The sequence below is a fragment of the Anolis sagrei genome, chromosome Y, assembly GCF_037176765.1.
Source record: "Anolis sagrei isolate rAnoSag1 chromosome Y, rAnoSag1.mat, whole genome shotgun sequence".
Lineage (NCBI taxonomy): Eukaryota > Metazoa > Chordata > Lepidosauria > Squamata > Dactyloidae > Anolis > Anolis sagrei.
Window position 1 is genome coordinate 55147805 of NC_090035.1, and position 15234 is coordinate 55163038.

At 43.3% G+C, this 15234-nt stretch overlaps 1 protein-coding gene across 1 annotated transcript in view; it reads right to left on the reverse strand.

Annotated features, from left to right (window-relative positions):
• Positions 1 to 15234, reverse strand: part of LOC137095199 (serine/threonine-protein kinase STK11-like) — a 298229-nt gene that overhangs the window by 38112 nt on the left and 244883 nt on the right. The window contains exon 8 of the mRNA XM_067461585.1: positions 12482 to 12687. Within this exon, the coding sequence (XP_067317686.1) occupies positions 12482 to 12687 (206 nt within the window). The remainder of the gene's footprint in view (positions 1 to 12481; positions 12688 to 15234) is intronic.

Consider the following 15234-nt stretch of genomic DNA (forward strand, 5'->3'; position numbering starts at 1 on the left):
TCAAAAGGGTTTGGAGGCTTCATAAGGGACGGAACCAACGAGCCCCAAAACCAGCAACAGAATGATAACACCACTTCTGTGGATTTACCATTTGTGGATTCGTCCCAAATATGCTTCCTAGGAATCTTTTGGTGCGATTGTATGGTCTATGATGGGATGAGTGAGGAAAACCCAAAATGTGTCTACCCACCAACACATTTCTTCCTGTCTCAATGGTTTAACTTTGAATGAATGAATCTCTGGGTTGCCAAGAGAAACCTCATCATCTGAAAAAACTAGTTCCTCCCCAGTTAGCACAACTACCATTTCAGACAGGTTGCGTGCACAGTTTCTCTCTTTCTGTATACATACATACATACATACATACATGTGTGTGTTAAAAGCTGTTAGTTGTTTTGAAACTGTGCACACAGCAGCCACCAGTTGCTAGGATTTATGGGTGGTTTGCCAATTGGGTCGGCACAATAGGACAAAAGAATAGTGTCCTTGGTCAATTTCAGTGCTTCCAATTCCTATTTCCAGTAAAGGTTTTAATGCCTCATGAAAGAAAGGCAAGGAAAGGAAGAAAGGTTTTTAACCTCCACCCAAGCAACATAAATTTTTAAGTAACCATTTCAGAGGAAAGGGAGATGAGTAAAAAAAGAAGGGAGCGAAGCAAGCAAGCAAGCCAGCCTCCCCAGCAAAGTTCATTCTTCCTCTTCCTCCGATCAATGGGAGCTTTAATGAATTCTCTTCCTGCACTGCACTGCAACTGGGCTTACGCCTCCGCAAGTGACTCACCAGTTTCTTTCTCTCCTTCATTGCTTTGCTTTCCCTGTTCCTTCTTTCGTTTCCCTCTCTCTCAGCAGGCACCTGCTACGCAAAAAACTCTGATCGATCCATCGCCCAAGAGATACAGGATCCTCCACTTTGGGGGAATTTTCTTGTGCTGAACCCCAAGACAGAGAGCCCTCTCTCTCTTTTCCATTCTCCCACCTGCTTGGCCCCAAGAAACCCGGCAGCTGGGCCAACTTCGGCCCTTCCTTCAGGTATTTTGGACTCCAACTCCCACAATTCATAACACACAGTTATAAAAGAGCAAAGGAATCAAGAGCAGCAGAAAGAAATCTGCGAACAGCAGTGTCAGACCAAACTTCAAGTAACGTATGAGAGAGCAAAGGTATCAAGAGCAGTAACAAAATCCATACATCAGGCACAGACCAACTTCGGCCCTTCCTCCAGGTGTTTGGGCCTCAACAGCCAGTAGGCCAGATATGGGCAAACCCAGGCCCACAGGCTGGATGCAGCTGCATGGGCTCTTTTCTTAGGCCCTCCTCTCTCTCACCATCTTATCCTTCCTTTTCTTCTTCCCGTCTACCCTTTCTTCCTCCTTCTTTCCCTCCCTCTCTCCCCCTTACCTTTCTTTCTCCCTCCCTCCGCTTCCACCCCTCGACCTTTCTCCCCTCTTTCCCTTTTTCTCCTTCTTTTGTTCTTCCTTCTTTCTTCCCTCCCTCCCCTTTCTCCCTCCATTCCCTTCCCTCCTTTCATCCTTCCTTCTTTTCTTCCATCCTTCCTTCCACCCTTTCGTCCTTCCTTCCCTCCCTCTTCCCTCCCTCTCCCTTTCTCCTTCCTTCCCCTTTGCCTTTCCTTCCCTCTTTCCTCCTTCCTTCCCTCTCTCTCCTTTTCTCCTCCTCTCTCACCCTTTCATCCTTCCTTCCCTTTTGTCTTTACTTCCTTCTCTTTCCTTCCTCCTTACCTCCCTTTCTCCTTACATCCTTACATCCACCTTTTCACCATTCCTTCCTTTCCTCTTTCCCCTTCTCCTTCCTTCTTTCCTTCCTTCTCTATTTCTTCCCTCCTTCTCCTTCCATCCTTCCCTTCCCTTTTGTCTTTCCTTCCTTCTCTCTTTCCTTTTATCCTTTCATCCTTTTCTTCCACCCATTCATTCTTCCTTTCTTCTCTTCTGCCATTCCTTCCCTCTTTCATTCCTCCTTCCTTCTCTCCCTCTTTGTCCTTCCATCCTTCCCTTCCTTCCTTCCATCATCGGGCAGTCAGTCCTCCTAGCAGGGAGTGCTAGCATGCGGCTCCCAACCACCCAAGTGAAGACTTTCAAACGGGGACAATTTCTCCCTAAATTTTATGTGTTTCCTCTACCACAGACACCTCAGTCTTTCTGAGTCTCTTTGCTGGTGTGGACCCCGCCCACTGCATCCCCAAAACTCTTTCCTATTCTAATCTATGGCACACATCGAACAGAGCATAATTGATCAGCAACTGAAAATACTAGAGGGGTTTTGGGGGACTGACTCAACATGATGGAAGTTGTAGATCACCCTGCATCAAGACAGAGCACTGTGACCCCCACTGACAATGGACCTGGACTACATTTGGCACACAGAACCCCCATGACCAACAAAAAATACTGTAAGTCTTTGGGGGAGAATTGACTTTGATTTATAGGAGTTGTAGTTCACCTACATCCAGAGCGCACTCCGAACCCAAAGAAAGATTGGCACACACACCTTATATACCTAAATTTGATTACTGGTGGGGTTTTTTGGCAGTGGTACCTCTATATATTTGTTGATATCTATAGATATATAGGATTTGCAGAGACTTGCAAACATGTGAGGGGAAAATTCATATATACTCATATAGATACAGATATATAAGTACACAGAAATCTCTAGATATCTATATGTATCTAGGATTTGCAAAGATCTGAAAAAATATGAGGGGAAAATTCATATTTAAAATAATGCATATAGGTAGATAAATACAGATTCCTCAGGGATTGGCATGACCGATGTGATCATGTCATCTAGCATGTCTGAAAATTTAGTCCAATCTGCCTTTCTGAGGTTGAATCTTCGTTTAAATCGAACTTCCTGAGGCCTTATGTTTGGGAACAGTTGGCATACTATTGGTCGGTGCTGTGTGTTTGGGATTGGTAGTCCCACTGATTTAGTGCATTGCTGTACAATGCTGTCGCTCACAAATAAGAGCGACAGCATTGCCAATCCTTTCTGTGATTTCTGTATTTTTCTACTGCTCTTGTTTCATGGGCAGGTCAGGGGACCATTCGGGGATCAAGGCCTGGGATTGGTTTTTGGGGAGAGGGGTAACCATTTTTGATCCTTCCAAGTGTCTCCCAAGCTAGATTTCCAAGGAGGGGGAGCGGTCAGGCCTTTTGTTATTTGATCCACACTTCTGGGGAAGGGCCATTGGGACTGAATAGTGAGTGAATCCCTGCTATCCCTGTGCGTATTCCTCTGCAGCTAACTCTCTCCAATGAGAGCCAGGTTGATAGTTTTAGAAAGAAAAGGACAGAAGAGAGTGAACGGAGGGAAAAAAGAGAAATTTATTTGACTCTTCAAAACCAGACCACATTAACGAAATTACCAAAGGCTGAAATAACTGTAAGAAGAACAACAAAAAATAACCAAGGAGTGCAACCAAGGTGGGAGTGTGGCATTCCCCAAGAGACAACGCCAATGGCAATGGGGAAGGAGGAACTCCGAAAGGCAACAACAGCAGCCATCTTCCCATTATTGCGCAACAAGCCCACCGAATGACAGCTCTCGCTGAGCTCAGAGCCGCAGTGGCTGTTTGCATAAGACGCAGATAATAGCCCCGATTAGCTGCAGCAGTGGTGGCAGCGATGATAATAGCGCCCATGGAGCAGTGGGACCGGGTCTGATGTTCTGCCTGGCTAAACACCAAAGAGATGTTTTTAAGGTCGGCTGCAAGTCAAAAATGCGGACCAAAGAGAGGGCTGTAAGGAAGTCATGGAAGGGGAAGTCCTGATGCTTCCTATACAGCTCCCTTTGCTTCCTTGGATGCCGATGCCAAGAAAATGGCCTAGCTGGGCTTGTGAACTACCTAGCAGGTGCTCTGGTGGGGGGCTAGGTTTATTCAAATGAGGGCCTGGTGGTCTTCCCAGTTGAGATGGTCAGGAAAAGGGCCCACTTTAAAGGACCAGCTCCTCACTTCCTCCGAAGCCTGGTGAGAGCGGAGAGGTGGCTTGGATGCCAACTGTGCATGTGAGGCCCTCGATTGAAAACCCACACACCATGGGGAGGATGGAAGGGAGCCATGGGTCACTGCTAAACATCAAAGCAAAAGCAAAGCCCTTGCAAAGTGGGCCTTAAAGTCGCCAACAGGACAAGGACATCTGTTTCCCCCTCCCTCTTCTTGGATACCGTGCTTGACTATGTTGGCAGCCAATCACCATTGAGACCGGGGAGTGGTGCTGAGGTTTAAGGCCTCTCAACCAAAGCTGCCCCTGCGGTGGCTTTCAGTACTGCCTCAATGCAATAAGGATGTTGACTTACCTCTCGCCCAGAGCTTGGAAAAAACTTCCTTCTTTCCGCACTGCAACTCACATAAACCCTCATTCAGCTTGGCCAGGAACACTGATGTCCCTCATCCAAAATAAACCTAGGCTCTCTGAAGGTGAGGGCAGCTCCGGATGTTCTTGGGCAATAGCTCCCATCTATTCTGGGTTCCTTGCTAACCATGAGGGATCATGGGAGTTGCAATTCAATGACATCTAGAGGCAGCAAAAAAGTGCAATGGGGAGGGGGAGTAACAAACTGTAGGAAAAAATGGCCCAAGGAAGAGCAACTCTGCAGGTGGATGACAATATCTAATGCATCATGGGTTCTAGAGTTCTGAGGGATTGCTCAAAAATGAAATTCCTCCTCCGCATGAAAGTCCTCCTCCACCAATATCTGCACCAAAACTTTGGCCCACTGCATCGTGGTAGATCCAACTTCCATCGCTCCCAGCCTGCACAGCTGATGTCCAGGAATGATGGGAGCTGGAGTGTAGAGACCCTCAGAGAGTCCTATAGGACAGAGTGCATTTCCTTCCCCGCTTTCAACCAACATAACAAAATGTCATGAAATCTGAACAGAATGACACAAGTCTGTCCTATTTCGGAGAGGTGTGAGAGTCCGGCTTCCTCTCTCCTTCTTGGTCCTCATCCTGCTCTCTCTGTCCTCCAACTAAGCTACGCATTGTGCTTCCCTCCTCATTGCCATCGCCTTCTCCGAACAGGGATGCCAGCAAGCCTTCCTCTTCTGAACTGGCCTCCTCTCTAAGCCCTGCCTTGCTTTCACCTGGGGAGAATGCAGGGAGGATGGAAAGTTAGGGGAAGGAAGGAAGTCTAGGCACATGCTGTCACTCACCTGCTGATGGATGCATTTCACAGGGGCTTTAGTAAAGCAAGGCATGCTCAGATCTGGATTGGCCACTTACCTTCCTCTGAAATACACCCACACTTTGTTGGCAGCATCCCATGCAATTACCAACCAGGGCTGACTCTGCTTAGTTCCCAAGATCAGACCTGGTCCCTTTATAGCAGTGGTTCCCAAGCTTTTTTTGACCAGGGACCACTTTGACCAGGGACTGCTTTCCAACATTAGTACCAAAAGTTTTACAAATCAGTTTTTAGTCAACTTTAGATTCGGTTTAGTGATTTGGGGTGCTGATTCAGAAAACTGTATTGGATAGACCACATTAGCTCTGGTTTCTGATACAGAATGTATGCCATCCAGTAGTTACCATCTACTCATCCACTGAAAACCATATTTAATTTGTTGCAACAATGTAGTGACAGTGAGGCTGTGGACCACATTTTTGTTCTTGCGGACTACTGGTGGTTCACAGACCACGGGATGGGAACCACTGCTTTATAAGCTAGTTTAGGCCTTAATGGAACACAGACTGGTACTGAAGGAGCTAAGATTGTGAAAGTGTTAACTCTTAGAAGAGAGTTTGAGAATGAGTTACAGAAAGGGGACAAGGGAATGAAGAGTGAAGTAATTTGGAAAGAGATAAGCGGTGCCAAGCACAGGAATAAAAGCCTGTGAAAGGTAGAGATGGGAAGGCCCAGACACCAGAGGCACTCCAAGTGGCCAGCTTCTGGTCAAAGGACATTTAGGATCATGCCAAGTTTGTAACTTTGTGGTTTTTTAACTGTTTTCTCAATTTGCTTCTGCTACGATAAATAAATAAATAACTCCCTAGGAACACAAGAGGACTGAACTGAAGTTGCCATATTGCGATCCTATCTTGAGGGGAATCAATTCAAAAGGTACTTAAGGATGGGTGGGCATCATCAATAGCTTGGCTGTGCGTTTAAAGCTTTGCTGTGATCAGCAAGGACAATATTCATAGGAAGAGCCCAAACAGGCAGCTTTGGGCTATTACACCCAATTAACTTTTTCAAGGGTTGTATCCATTTAACTTTTCTTGGCATTGTGCAAAGGCGTAGTTTTCGACTCCGTGTCAAGTGCGGTAGGGGCATGGAAGCGGATCCAGGGCGAGGCCATGGCAACCTTTAAAATAACCCCCTTGAACACAACACAATGCAACACAACACACGAGCGCCGAGATCTCTCTCTTTCGCATAGAAGGTTCAAGATCGCACATGTTGCGAAGCACAGGCAGGCAGAACAGGGGCCACCCGCATTTCTCCTCCCTCCCACCTGCACACTCCTGTGACACAAACGGAGCTGGTGACACTGAAGAACTGAGCTATTGGAGTTAAACACTAATACATGATTTCCTACCCTTCCATCTTTCCCCTTCTTTTCCTTTCTTCCTTTTACCTAACACTTGAGTCTCTCCCTTTCCTTCGTTCCTTCCTTTCCTCCCTCTTTTCCCCTCATACTTTTCTCCCCTTCTTTTCCCTTCCTTCCCTTCCCCTCATACCTTTCTCCCCTTCTTTTCACTTCCTTTTCTCCTTCCTTCTTTCCTTCCTTCCCTCCCTTGGAGGAGCTTTTGTGGTACAAACCAACATACATACATAAAATTTGCTTGTGTGTATGTATGTGTGTGTGTGTGTACACACACAACACACACCTGTATACATGTCTGTTTTGTCAAACACTTTCATGGCTGGAACCACTGGGTTGTTGTAGCTTTTTCGGGCTGTATGGCCATGTTCTAGAAGTATTATCTTCTGATATTTTCTGATTATCTTCTGACCGCCCTGAGTCCCCCCCCCCCCCCCGGGGTGAGAAGGGCGGGGTATAAGTAGATGAAATAAATAAATAAATAAATATTTTGCATCTATGGCAGGCATCCTCAGAGCTAGTGAGGTCTATTGGAAACTAGGAAAATTGGGTTTATATATCTGTGGAATGATGTCCAGGGTGGGAGAAAGAACTCTGTCTGTTGGAGCTAGGTGTGAATGTTTCAACTGGCCACCTTTATTAGCATTTGATGGCTTGACCGTTTTTAGGTGTAGCTTGTTACTGCCTGGAGGAATCCTTTGTTGAGAGGTGATTAGCTGTCTACAGACTATCTACAGACCCACTAAGAAAGTCCAACAAATGTTACGTTCAGCAAAGAACAAGGGGAATCCTCTCACTTCTGCAGGAGTCTACCGTATCCCATGCAGCTGTGGACAAGTCTACATAGGGATGACCAAACGCAGCAGCATTGCCCAAACACGAATCAAAGGAAAACAGAAGGCTCTGCAGATTAGTTCAACCAGATTACTTCAACCATAGCAGAGCACCTGATGAACTATATTATTTGAGAACACAGAAATGCTGGACCACTCTAATAACAAATATGTCAGGCTACATATAAAAGCTGAGCAACTCAGGCCTAAACTTTCCCTAGAAGTTGAGATGAATTGACGGAGACCATCATACTTTGGGCACATTGTGGAAGAGTGGTGAAGCAATAGGAAAAAAGAAGGGGACAAACAGATGGATTGATTCAATCCCAAAATCTATTTAAAATTTGACACAAAGAGCAGGGAGGTTTTCTTCCCGGAAGATAGTTAAACATATTAGAGGTGGCCGAACAAGATCCTATAGAATTTTATAGAAAAAGTACTGACCTGCTATGGAGTGGTTCAACAACTTAAAAAGGGCAGTTGGTGCTATCTATTCAAAACAAAAAGCTAAATGAAGGATAAATGGTCAAAATATAGAAATGCAAAAAGGAACAAGACAAGGTTGCCCACTCTCACTTCTAATTCTCATATGGTTATTGGAAGTATTCAGCATTAGGATTAGGGAAGACAGTGGAATTAAAGAATGAAAATAATTTTAATATTTACATATTTATTGTATGGAAGTATGTTTTAATATGTGTATTCTTGGATTGTTTTATAAAACAGGAGCTTTTTGTTGAATTTCAGGGCCAGAGAAGCAGATGGTGGAAACAAAACAGTGGCCTAACTCGGGAGCGTGCTTGCTCCACCAATGTTCAACATCTACACAAATGACCAGTCACTGTTAGAAGGGACAGAGTTCATGTATGCTGACAAACATGCTGTGAAGAAGCGTTTAAATCTCACTCTGGATGCCACCAATAATGTAAAGAATGTATCAATGCCACCAATAAAAAGTAAAGACGTGTTTATCCCACCAAATGGGACCACCAAAAATGTAAGGACGTTCCGAAGACTGCTAAATTAAAACTGCCACCAATATGTATAGAGACGCTGGTATTAAAGTCTCTGTATGTCCCTATTTGCGTTGTGAGGTAACTTTGGTAGAGTGGAATGCACCGAGGTAAAATCAATGGAGGAGGCAGGTTTAAAATACAAAGAGAACAAGTTTATTGTTGAACAAAGCGTAATTGTTGCAATATTGAGAGGTTGAACTTAGCATATGCTTGGTGGTTACAATATGGCTTGGTCGAGATACATTCAGGCTTTAGATGTTACAATCTTATAAACTCTTTCTTCAGTGAAGTACTTTATTATTTCAGTGTTCCCTGTTGTGAATATTCACACTGTTTGTCCTATACCGGATCAAACCACTGATCTCCAGTCTTACACTACTGGCGATCCTAAAACCTCCTCTGTTAGATTCTTTTTCCTCAAAGCAATCTAACTAGGTTTCCCTTCAGCTCCCTTGCTGAAGAAATATTCACAAATACTAAGAACTAACTGAATCTATACTGCTTCACAACACAGAGCCCTAACTGTCTCTGCCCTCTTCTCAGGGTCTCATCCTCCTGACTGAAACTACTTTCCCAGAGTCCTTTCCCGACTCTGTTACATCTCCCAGAGCCCTTAACTGGCTCTGCTCCTCTTCTCAGGGTCTCTTCCTCCTGACTGAAAATTAACTGACACTTTCAAACCTTTTTCTCCTTAAGCTCCGCCCACCTCCTCTGCTGCCTTGTCTTGTCATCATGGCAGCCTATCCCTCACAGCTAGGCCATGGCAACAAAATGTAAACCACAAATACAGTTTAAACACAGTATAATAAACACTTTATAATAAACATTTCTCTACACATGCCATTATCCAAGAAATGCTACGTTCAGCAAAGGACAAGAGGGATCCTCTCACTTCTGCAGGACTCTATCATGTACCATGCAGCTGTGGACAAGTCTACATAAGGACCACCAAACGCAGCGCCCAAACACGAATCAAGGAACATGAAAGGCACTGGAGACTACTTCAACCAGAGAAGTCAGCCATAGCATAGCACCTGATGAACCAACCTGGACACAGCATTTTATTTGAGAACACAGAAATGTTGGACCACTCCCACAACCACCATGTCAGACTACACAGAGAAGCCATTAAAATACACAAGCATGTGGACAATTTCAACAGAAAAAAGGAAACCATGAAAATGAACAAAATCTGGCTACCAGTATAAAAAAACTCTAAAATTACAACAGCACAACAACAGAGAGGAAACAAACAAAGACATCTAATCACCTTTCAACAAAAGTTTGCTCTAGGCACTGTCAGGCCATTATATGCTAATCAAGATGATCAGTTGAAACATTCACACCTAGCTCCAGCAGACAAGAGTCCTTTGTCCCATCCTGGTCATTCCACAGATATATAAACCCTTTTTCCTAGTTCCAACAGACCTCACTACCTCTGAGGATGCTTGCCATAGATGCAGGCGAAACGTCAGGAGAGAATGCCTCTAGCCCATGGCCATATAGCCCGAAAAAACCTACAACAACCCATGCCATTACTGCCCAAGCAGGGAGTTTTGAAATAGCTTTAGATGCTCTTACTGCCAATTGCAGAGAAAACCAGCTGATTCCTAATCCATATGAAACACAGACATGTGTTTTTCACCTTGAAAACGACACGCATCTCGAGCTCTGAGGATTCCCTTCTGCTGCTCTGGCCATAGTGAAGACAGAGGGGAGCAGGGGACACTTCCATCTTGTCTCCTGCCTATATCATCAGTTGGGGGCCCCCCTCCTCCCTGTGGCACCAACTGCTGCTCTGGCCAGAGTGAAGACAGAGGGGAGCAGAAGACATTTCCATCTTGTCTTTACTAATAATATAATATAGTATATTTTATATACATATAATATTTATAATATTATAATGTAATACAATGTAATACTAATAATAATAATAATAATAATAATAATAATAATACAATATTATAATTATAATTCTATATTTACATTACATGTAATATTACTAATAATATTACAATATAATGGTTTGGTGCAATATAGAAATATATAATACTGATATTGTACTATGCTAATAATATAATATATTGTATGAAAATATATATTGTAAGCCGCTCTGAGTCCCCTTCGGGATGAGAAGGGCGGCATATAAATGCAGCAAATAAATAAAATAAAAAAAAACCCTGGGAAGGAATCCCACTGGAACATTGCAGCACACCCAAATACCCAGGAGTCACTCTGGACCGTGCTCTGACTTAGGAGAAGCACTGCTTGACTATCAAGCAAAAGTGACTGCTAGAAATACTATCATATGAAAGCTGATTGGCACAACCTGGGGATCACAACCAGGCACAGTAAAGACATCTGCCCTTGCGCTCAGCTACTCTGCTGCTGAGTACACATGCCTAGTGTGGGACCCATTTCACTACGCTAAAACAGTGGATGTGACAATTAATGAGACATGCCGCATTATCACAGAATGTTTACGCCCCACACCACTAGAGAAATTACACTGCTTAGCTAGTATTGCACCACCTGACATCTGCAGAGAAAGGCCAAGACAGTGACATCTTTGGCCAATCCTCTGTTTGGATATCAGCCAGCACGCCAATGCCTTCAATCAAGAAATAGCTTTCTAGGATCTACAGAGAAACTCGCAGGAACACCTCAGCAAGCAAGAGTCCAAAGGTGGCTGGCTTGAACCTAGAACCTCAATCAGTGGCTGATACCGGATGAGAGACTCCCCCTGGGCACACAGAAGATGGGGTGACATGGAAGGCACTGAACAGACTGCGCTCCAGCATCATGAAATGCAGAGCCAAACTTAAGAAATGGGGCCACAATGTGACGTCCATGACATGCGAGTGTGGAGAAGGGCAAACCACAGAACACTTATTACAATGCAGTCTGAGCTCTGCCACATGCACAATGGAGGATCTACTTATAGCAAAACCAAAGGCACTGCAAGTGGCCAGCTGCTGGTTAAAGGTCTTTTAGCATCATGCCAAGTTTTAAAACTTCGTGTTTTTTAAAAATACGTTACAACTATGCCCTTGGTTTGCTTCTGCTACAATAAATGAAACTGGATTTTTTCTTACATAATTATGTTTTGATTATATATTTTAGCAATGTTGTAACCCACCTCAAGCCATGAGGAGAGGCGGCTAAGAAATAAATTATGTTTAAAGTCAAGGCATATGCCAATGACATGATGTGTATCGTTGTTGTTGTTCATTCGTTCAGTCGTTTCTGACTCTTCGTGATCTTATGGACCAGCCCACACCAGAGTTCCCTGTCGGCCGTCACCACCCCCAGCTCCTTCAAGGTCAGTCCAGTCACTTCAAGGATGCCATCCATCCATCTTGCCCTTGGTTGGCCCCTCTTCCTTTTACCTTCCACTTTCCCCAGAATAATTGTCTTCTCTAGGCTTTGCTGTCTCCTCATGATGTGGCCAAAGTACTTCAACTTTGTCTCTAGTATCCTTCCCTTCAATGAGCAGCCGGGCTTTATTTCCTGGAGGATGGACAGGTTGGATCTTCTCGCTGTCCAAGGCACTCTCAGAACTTTCCTCCAACACCACAGTTCAAAAGCATCGATCTTCCTTCGCTCAGCCTTCCCTAAGGTCCAGCTCTCACATCCGTAGGTTACTACAGGGAATACCATTGCTTTGACTATGCGGATCTTAGTTGCCAGTGTGATGTCTCTACTCTTTACTATTTTATCATACAAAACCCAATAAGGAGTATTCAAAGCTGGATGGAAATGATTGATAGGTGCAGAATTGTGGCAGGATTTAAGAAATCCATGTTCTTAACTAAAAATCTATCAAAATGTCAATATTGAGATTCAATCCTGAAAGCCATGGGCCTGGGTTTGAAAGTCAGGGACCTTGGTGGCCTCATCATCATAGGGCTACCATAAATCACTGCTGATTGGACAGTGAACAAGGAGAAATGTAAGTTTTTGTATTAATAGGGTATCTTTAGCATCTGTTCCTTCTGCAGATACCTTGGGAAGAACCAACAAACCTCTCCAGTTGTGTGCCCCCTCCCCAAGCTCCCAGTCTCCTTACCTGGTACAGTGAAGTCCTGAGTGTAGATGATCTCATCCTCCAAATAGTCCTCCTTCAGGTCGTCATCCCCCTCCTCCTCCTCATTGTAGCCATGCAGGTCTTCCAGGTAAGGCACCACTGTCATGCTTCGCCACCGGTCCTTTGTTTCTGGGCTGGGAGGGATGGGCACCAGGGCCTCCGACTGCATGTGTTTTTCCCGGAACCAGCTTAATTGAGAAGATGAAAACGTAAAGAGAAAGGCTGTCAAAAAACGTCTCTGGAGTCTGATTTGTGTTCCCACAACAACCCAAGATGGACAGTCAAAAGACCTGGAAATCAAGCTTTTATGTGAGGAAGCCTGGAGACAATCAGACGGAGAAGAGGCAAGCATGAAAAAAGGTCTGGGAGTCTAAGGCCACGAACTAAAGATCAATTGAGAGTGTGTGATGCAGTAGCCAAAAAGGCCCAAGGCAATTCTGCGATGCATCAACTTGAAGGCGGTTGGCCCTCCACATTTTTGGATTCTATCTTCTTTCTTTCTAATAATAATAATAATAATAATAATAATAATAATAATAATAATAAGTATAGGTTGCTTACCTGTAACCCTATTTCTTCGAGTGTCCATCTGTGAAATCTGCACCTATGGGTTTCCCCTCGTGCATGCGCAGCAGATCGGAACATTCTAGAATTTTTTTCAATAATTTTTACTGAAAGGATAGGCCCCGCCCATCCCCCCCCCCCCCCCCCCCGTAATATAAGATTCCTAGGCAGAGCCTAGCCAGTTCCCCCTGCGCTAAACAGCAGCTAGGCTATGGCATGACAGAGGGGAGGACGGGCAGGTTGTGTGGATTTCACAGATGGACACTGGAAGAAATACGGTTACAGGTAAGCAACCTATACTTCGTGTCTATCTGTGAAATGCACACCTATGGGTGAATAGCAAGCTACTAACCTTGGAGGAGGGTCATGCCACGCAGGAGAAAAGGACAGCTCTGCCTAAGGCTGCATCCCTCTTGGCCAATATGTTCAACTTGTAGTGGGAAGTAAACATTGATGGTGTAGACCATGTGGCTGCTTTGCAAATCTGTTCAAGAGGGACTCCTCATAAAAAAGCTAGGGAGGTGGACACCAAAAGAGTTGAATGGGCCACCAAAGTTGCAGGTGGTTCTTTATTTGCCAATTGATGGGCTAGACGGATTGCAGATACAATCCATGAGGCCAACCCTTGGGAAGTAACAGGGTTGCCTAGTGTGTCTTTCCTGTATTTTAAAAAAAGCCTTGGGGATTTTCTATAGTTGGCTGTTCTATACAGGTAAAAGGATAAAGCTCTTTTGACATCTAGAGAATGAAGTGCTACTTCCAGGGGAGACGAAGGATTTGGAAAGAAGGCAGGTGACTAGGCTTGGGTAACCACGGAAAAATTTGTTTCTAAACTCGCTTCGTTTCCAGGGGGCGCTTGCATTTCTAAATTCTAAATACTTCCGAAATTTGAGATTTCAAAGTTTCGTTATTTACGAAATTTTGTAATTAATTACGAATCGATTCGTTAAAATGGCGGCGCAATTGCGCATGTGCTAAATTGCTTCCGAAATTTCGTTATTAATTACGAATCAATTCGTTAAAATGGCGGCGCGATTGCGCAATGCACTACAAACAAAATCATTTTAAACAATTCCTCAAATAATCAAATAGAATAAGAAATTAAATAAAATAATAATAAAATAAAGTAGCAAAATAAGTAGTAAGTTAAGAAATTGAAATTACTTAACTTTGTAATAAAATATAATATATAAAATAATAATAATATTTAAAAATAATATAAAAATTATAATTAATAATATATATATAAAATAATAATGTAATTTATAAAATTTAGAAAGCAAATATAAGAAAAAAATAAATAAAAAGTAACAAAAATTGCACTTTGAAACAAACTATGAAGTTATTAAATTATGGCCAAATTATCTGGCAAGTGTACATATTAAATATAATTTCTCTAGCAGTAGTGCAAGTTATGTAAGGACCAATTCCCACTGGAAGGGGTGGGTGGGTGAAATCAAATTCATTAAGTAAGTATATAATTTAAAATCCACAGAAATTAATTTATAAATGAAAAAACATTACATTAAAAATAAACAAATCAACATAAGTAAGAAATTTAAAAATTAAAAATTAAAGAAATAAACAAATATACATAAATGAATTTATAAATTTTAAAATATTATACCCAAACAATAATAGTAGTATCATAAAATGTAGTAAAATACATACATTACAGAAATAGAAAATAAAATAAAATAAATAATACATAAATTAAATTAAATATAATATACAACATAACTTGAAACAAATAACTGTACTGTACTTATAATCAAATTATCAAAATACTTCCAAATCTGTAGGAAAGTGAAGACTCATGTAATCCAGTTCAAAGCAGATAATCTGACTGTGACAGCCAGTACCCATTCCGCCCACCTCCAAGCCCTCCCGGGGGCCATCATTCATTAACCCCCGGATGGACTGACTGACGTACAGACAGACAGACACAGACAGACAGACTGGCTGCCTGCCTGCACTGAAGGCAAACGCGCCCCATTCCAGCCACACCCAAGCCCTCCCGGGGGCCATCATGCATTAACCCCCGGATGGACTGATTGACTGACAGACTGACAGACAGAATAGCTGCCTGCACTGAAGGGAAATGCGTCCTATTCCGGCCACCTTCCAGACCTCCTGGGGGCCATCATGCATTAACCCCCAGACGGACTGAC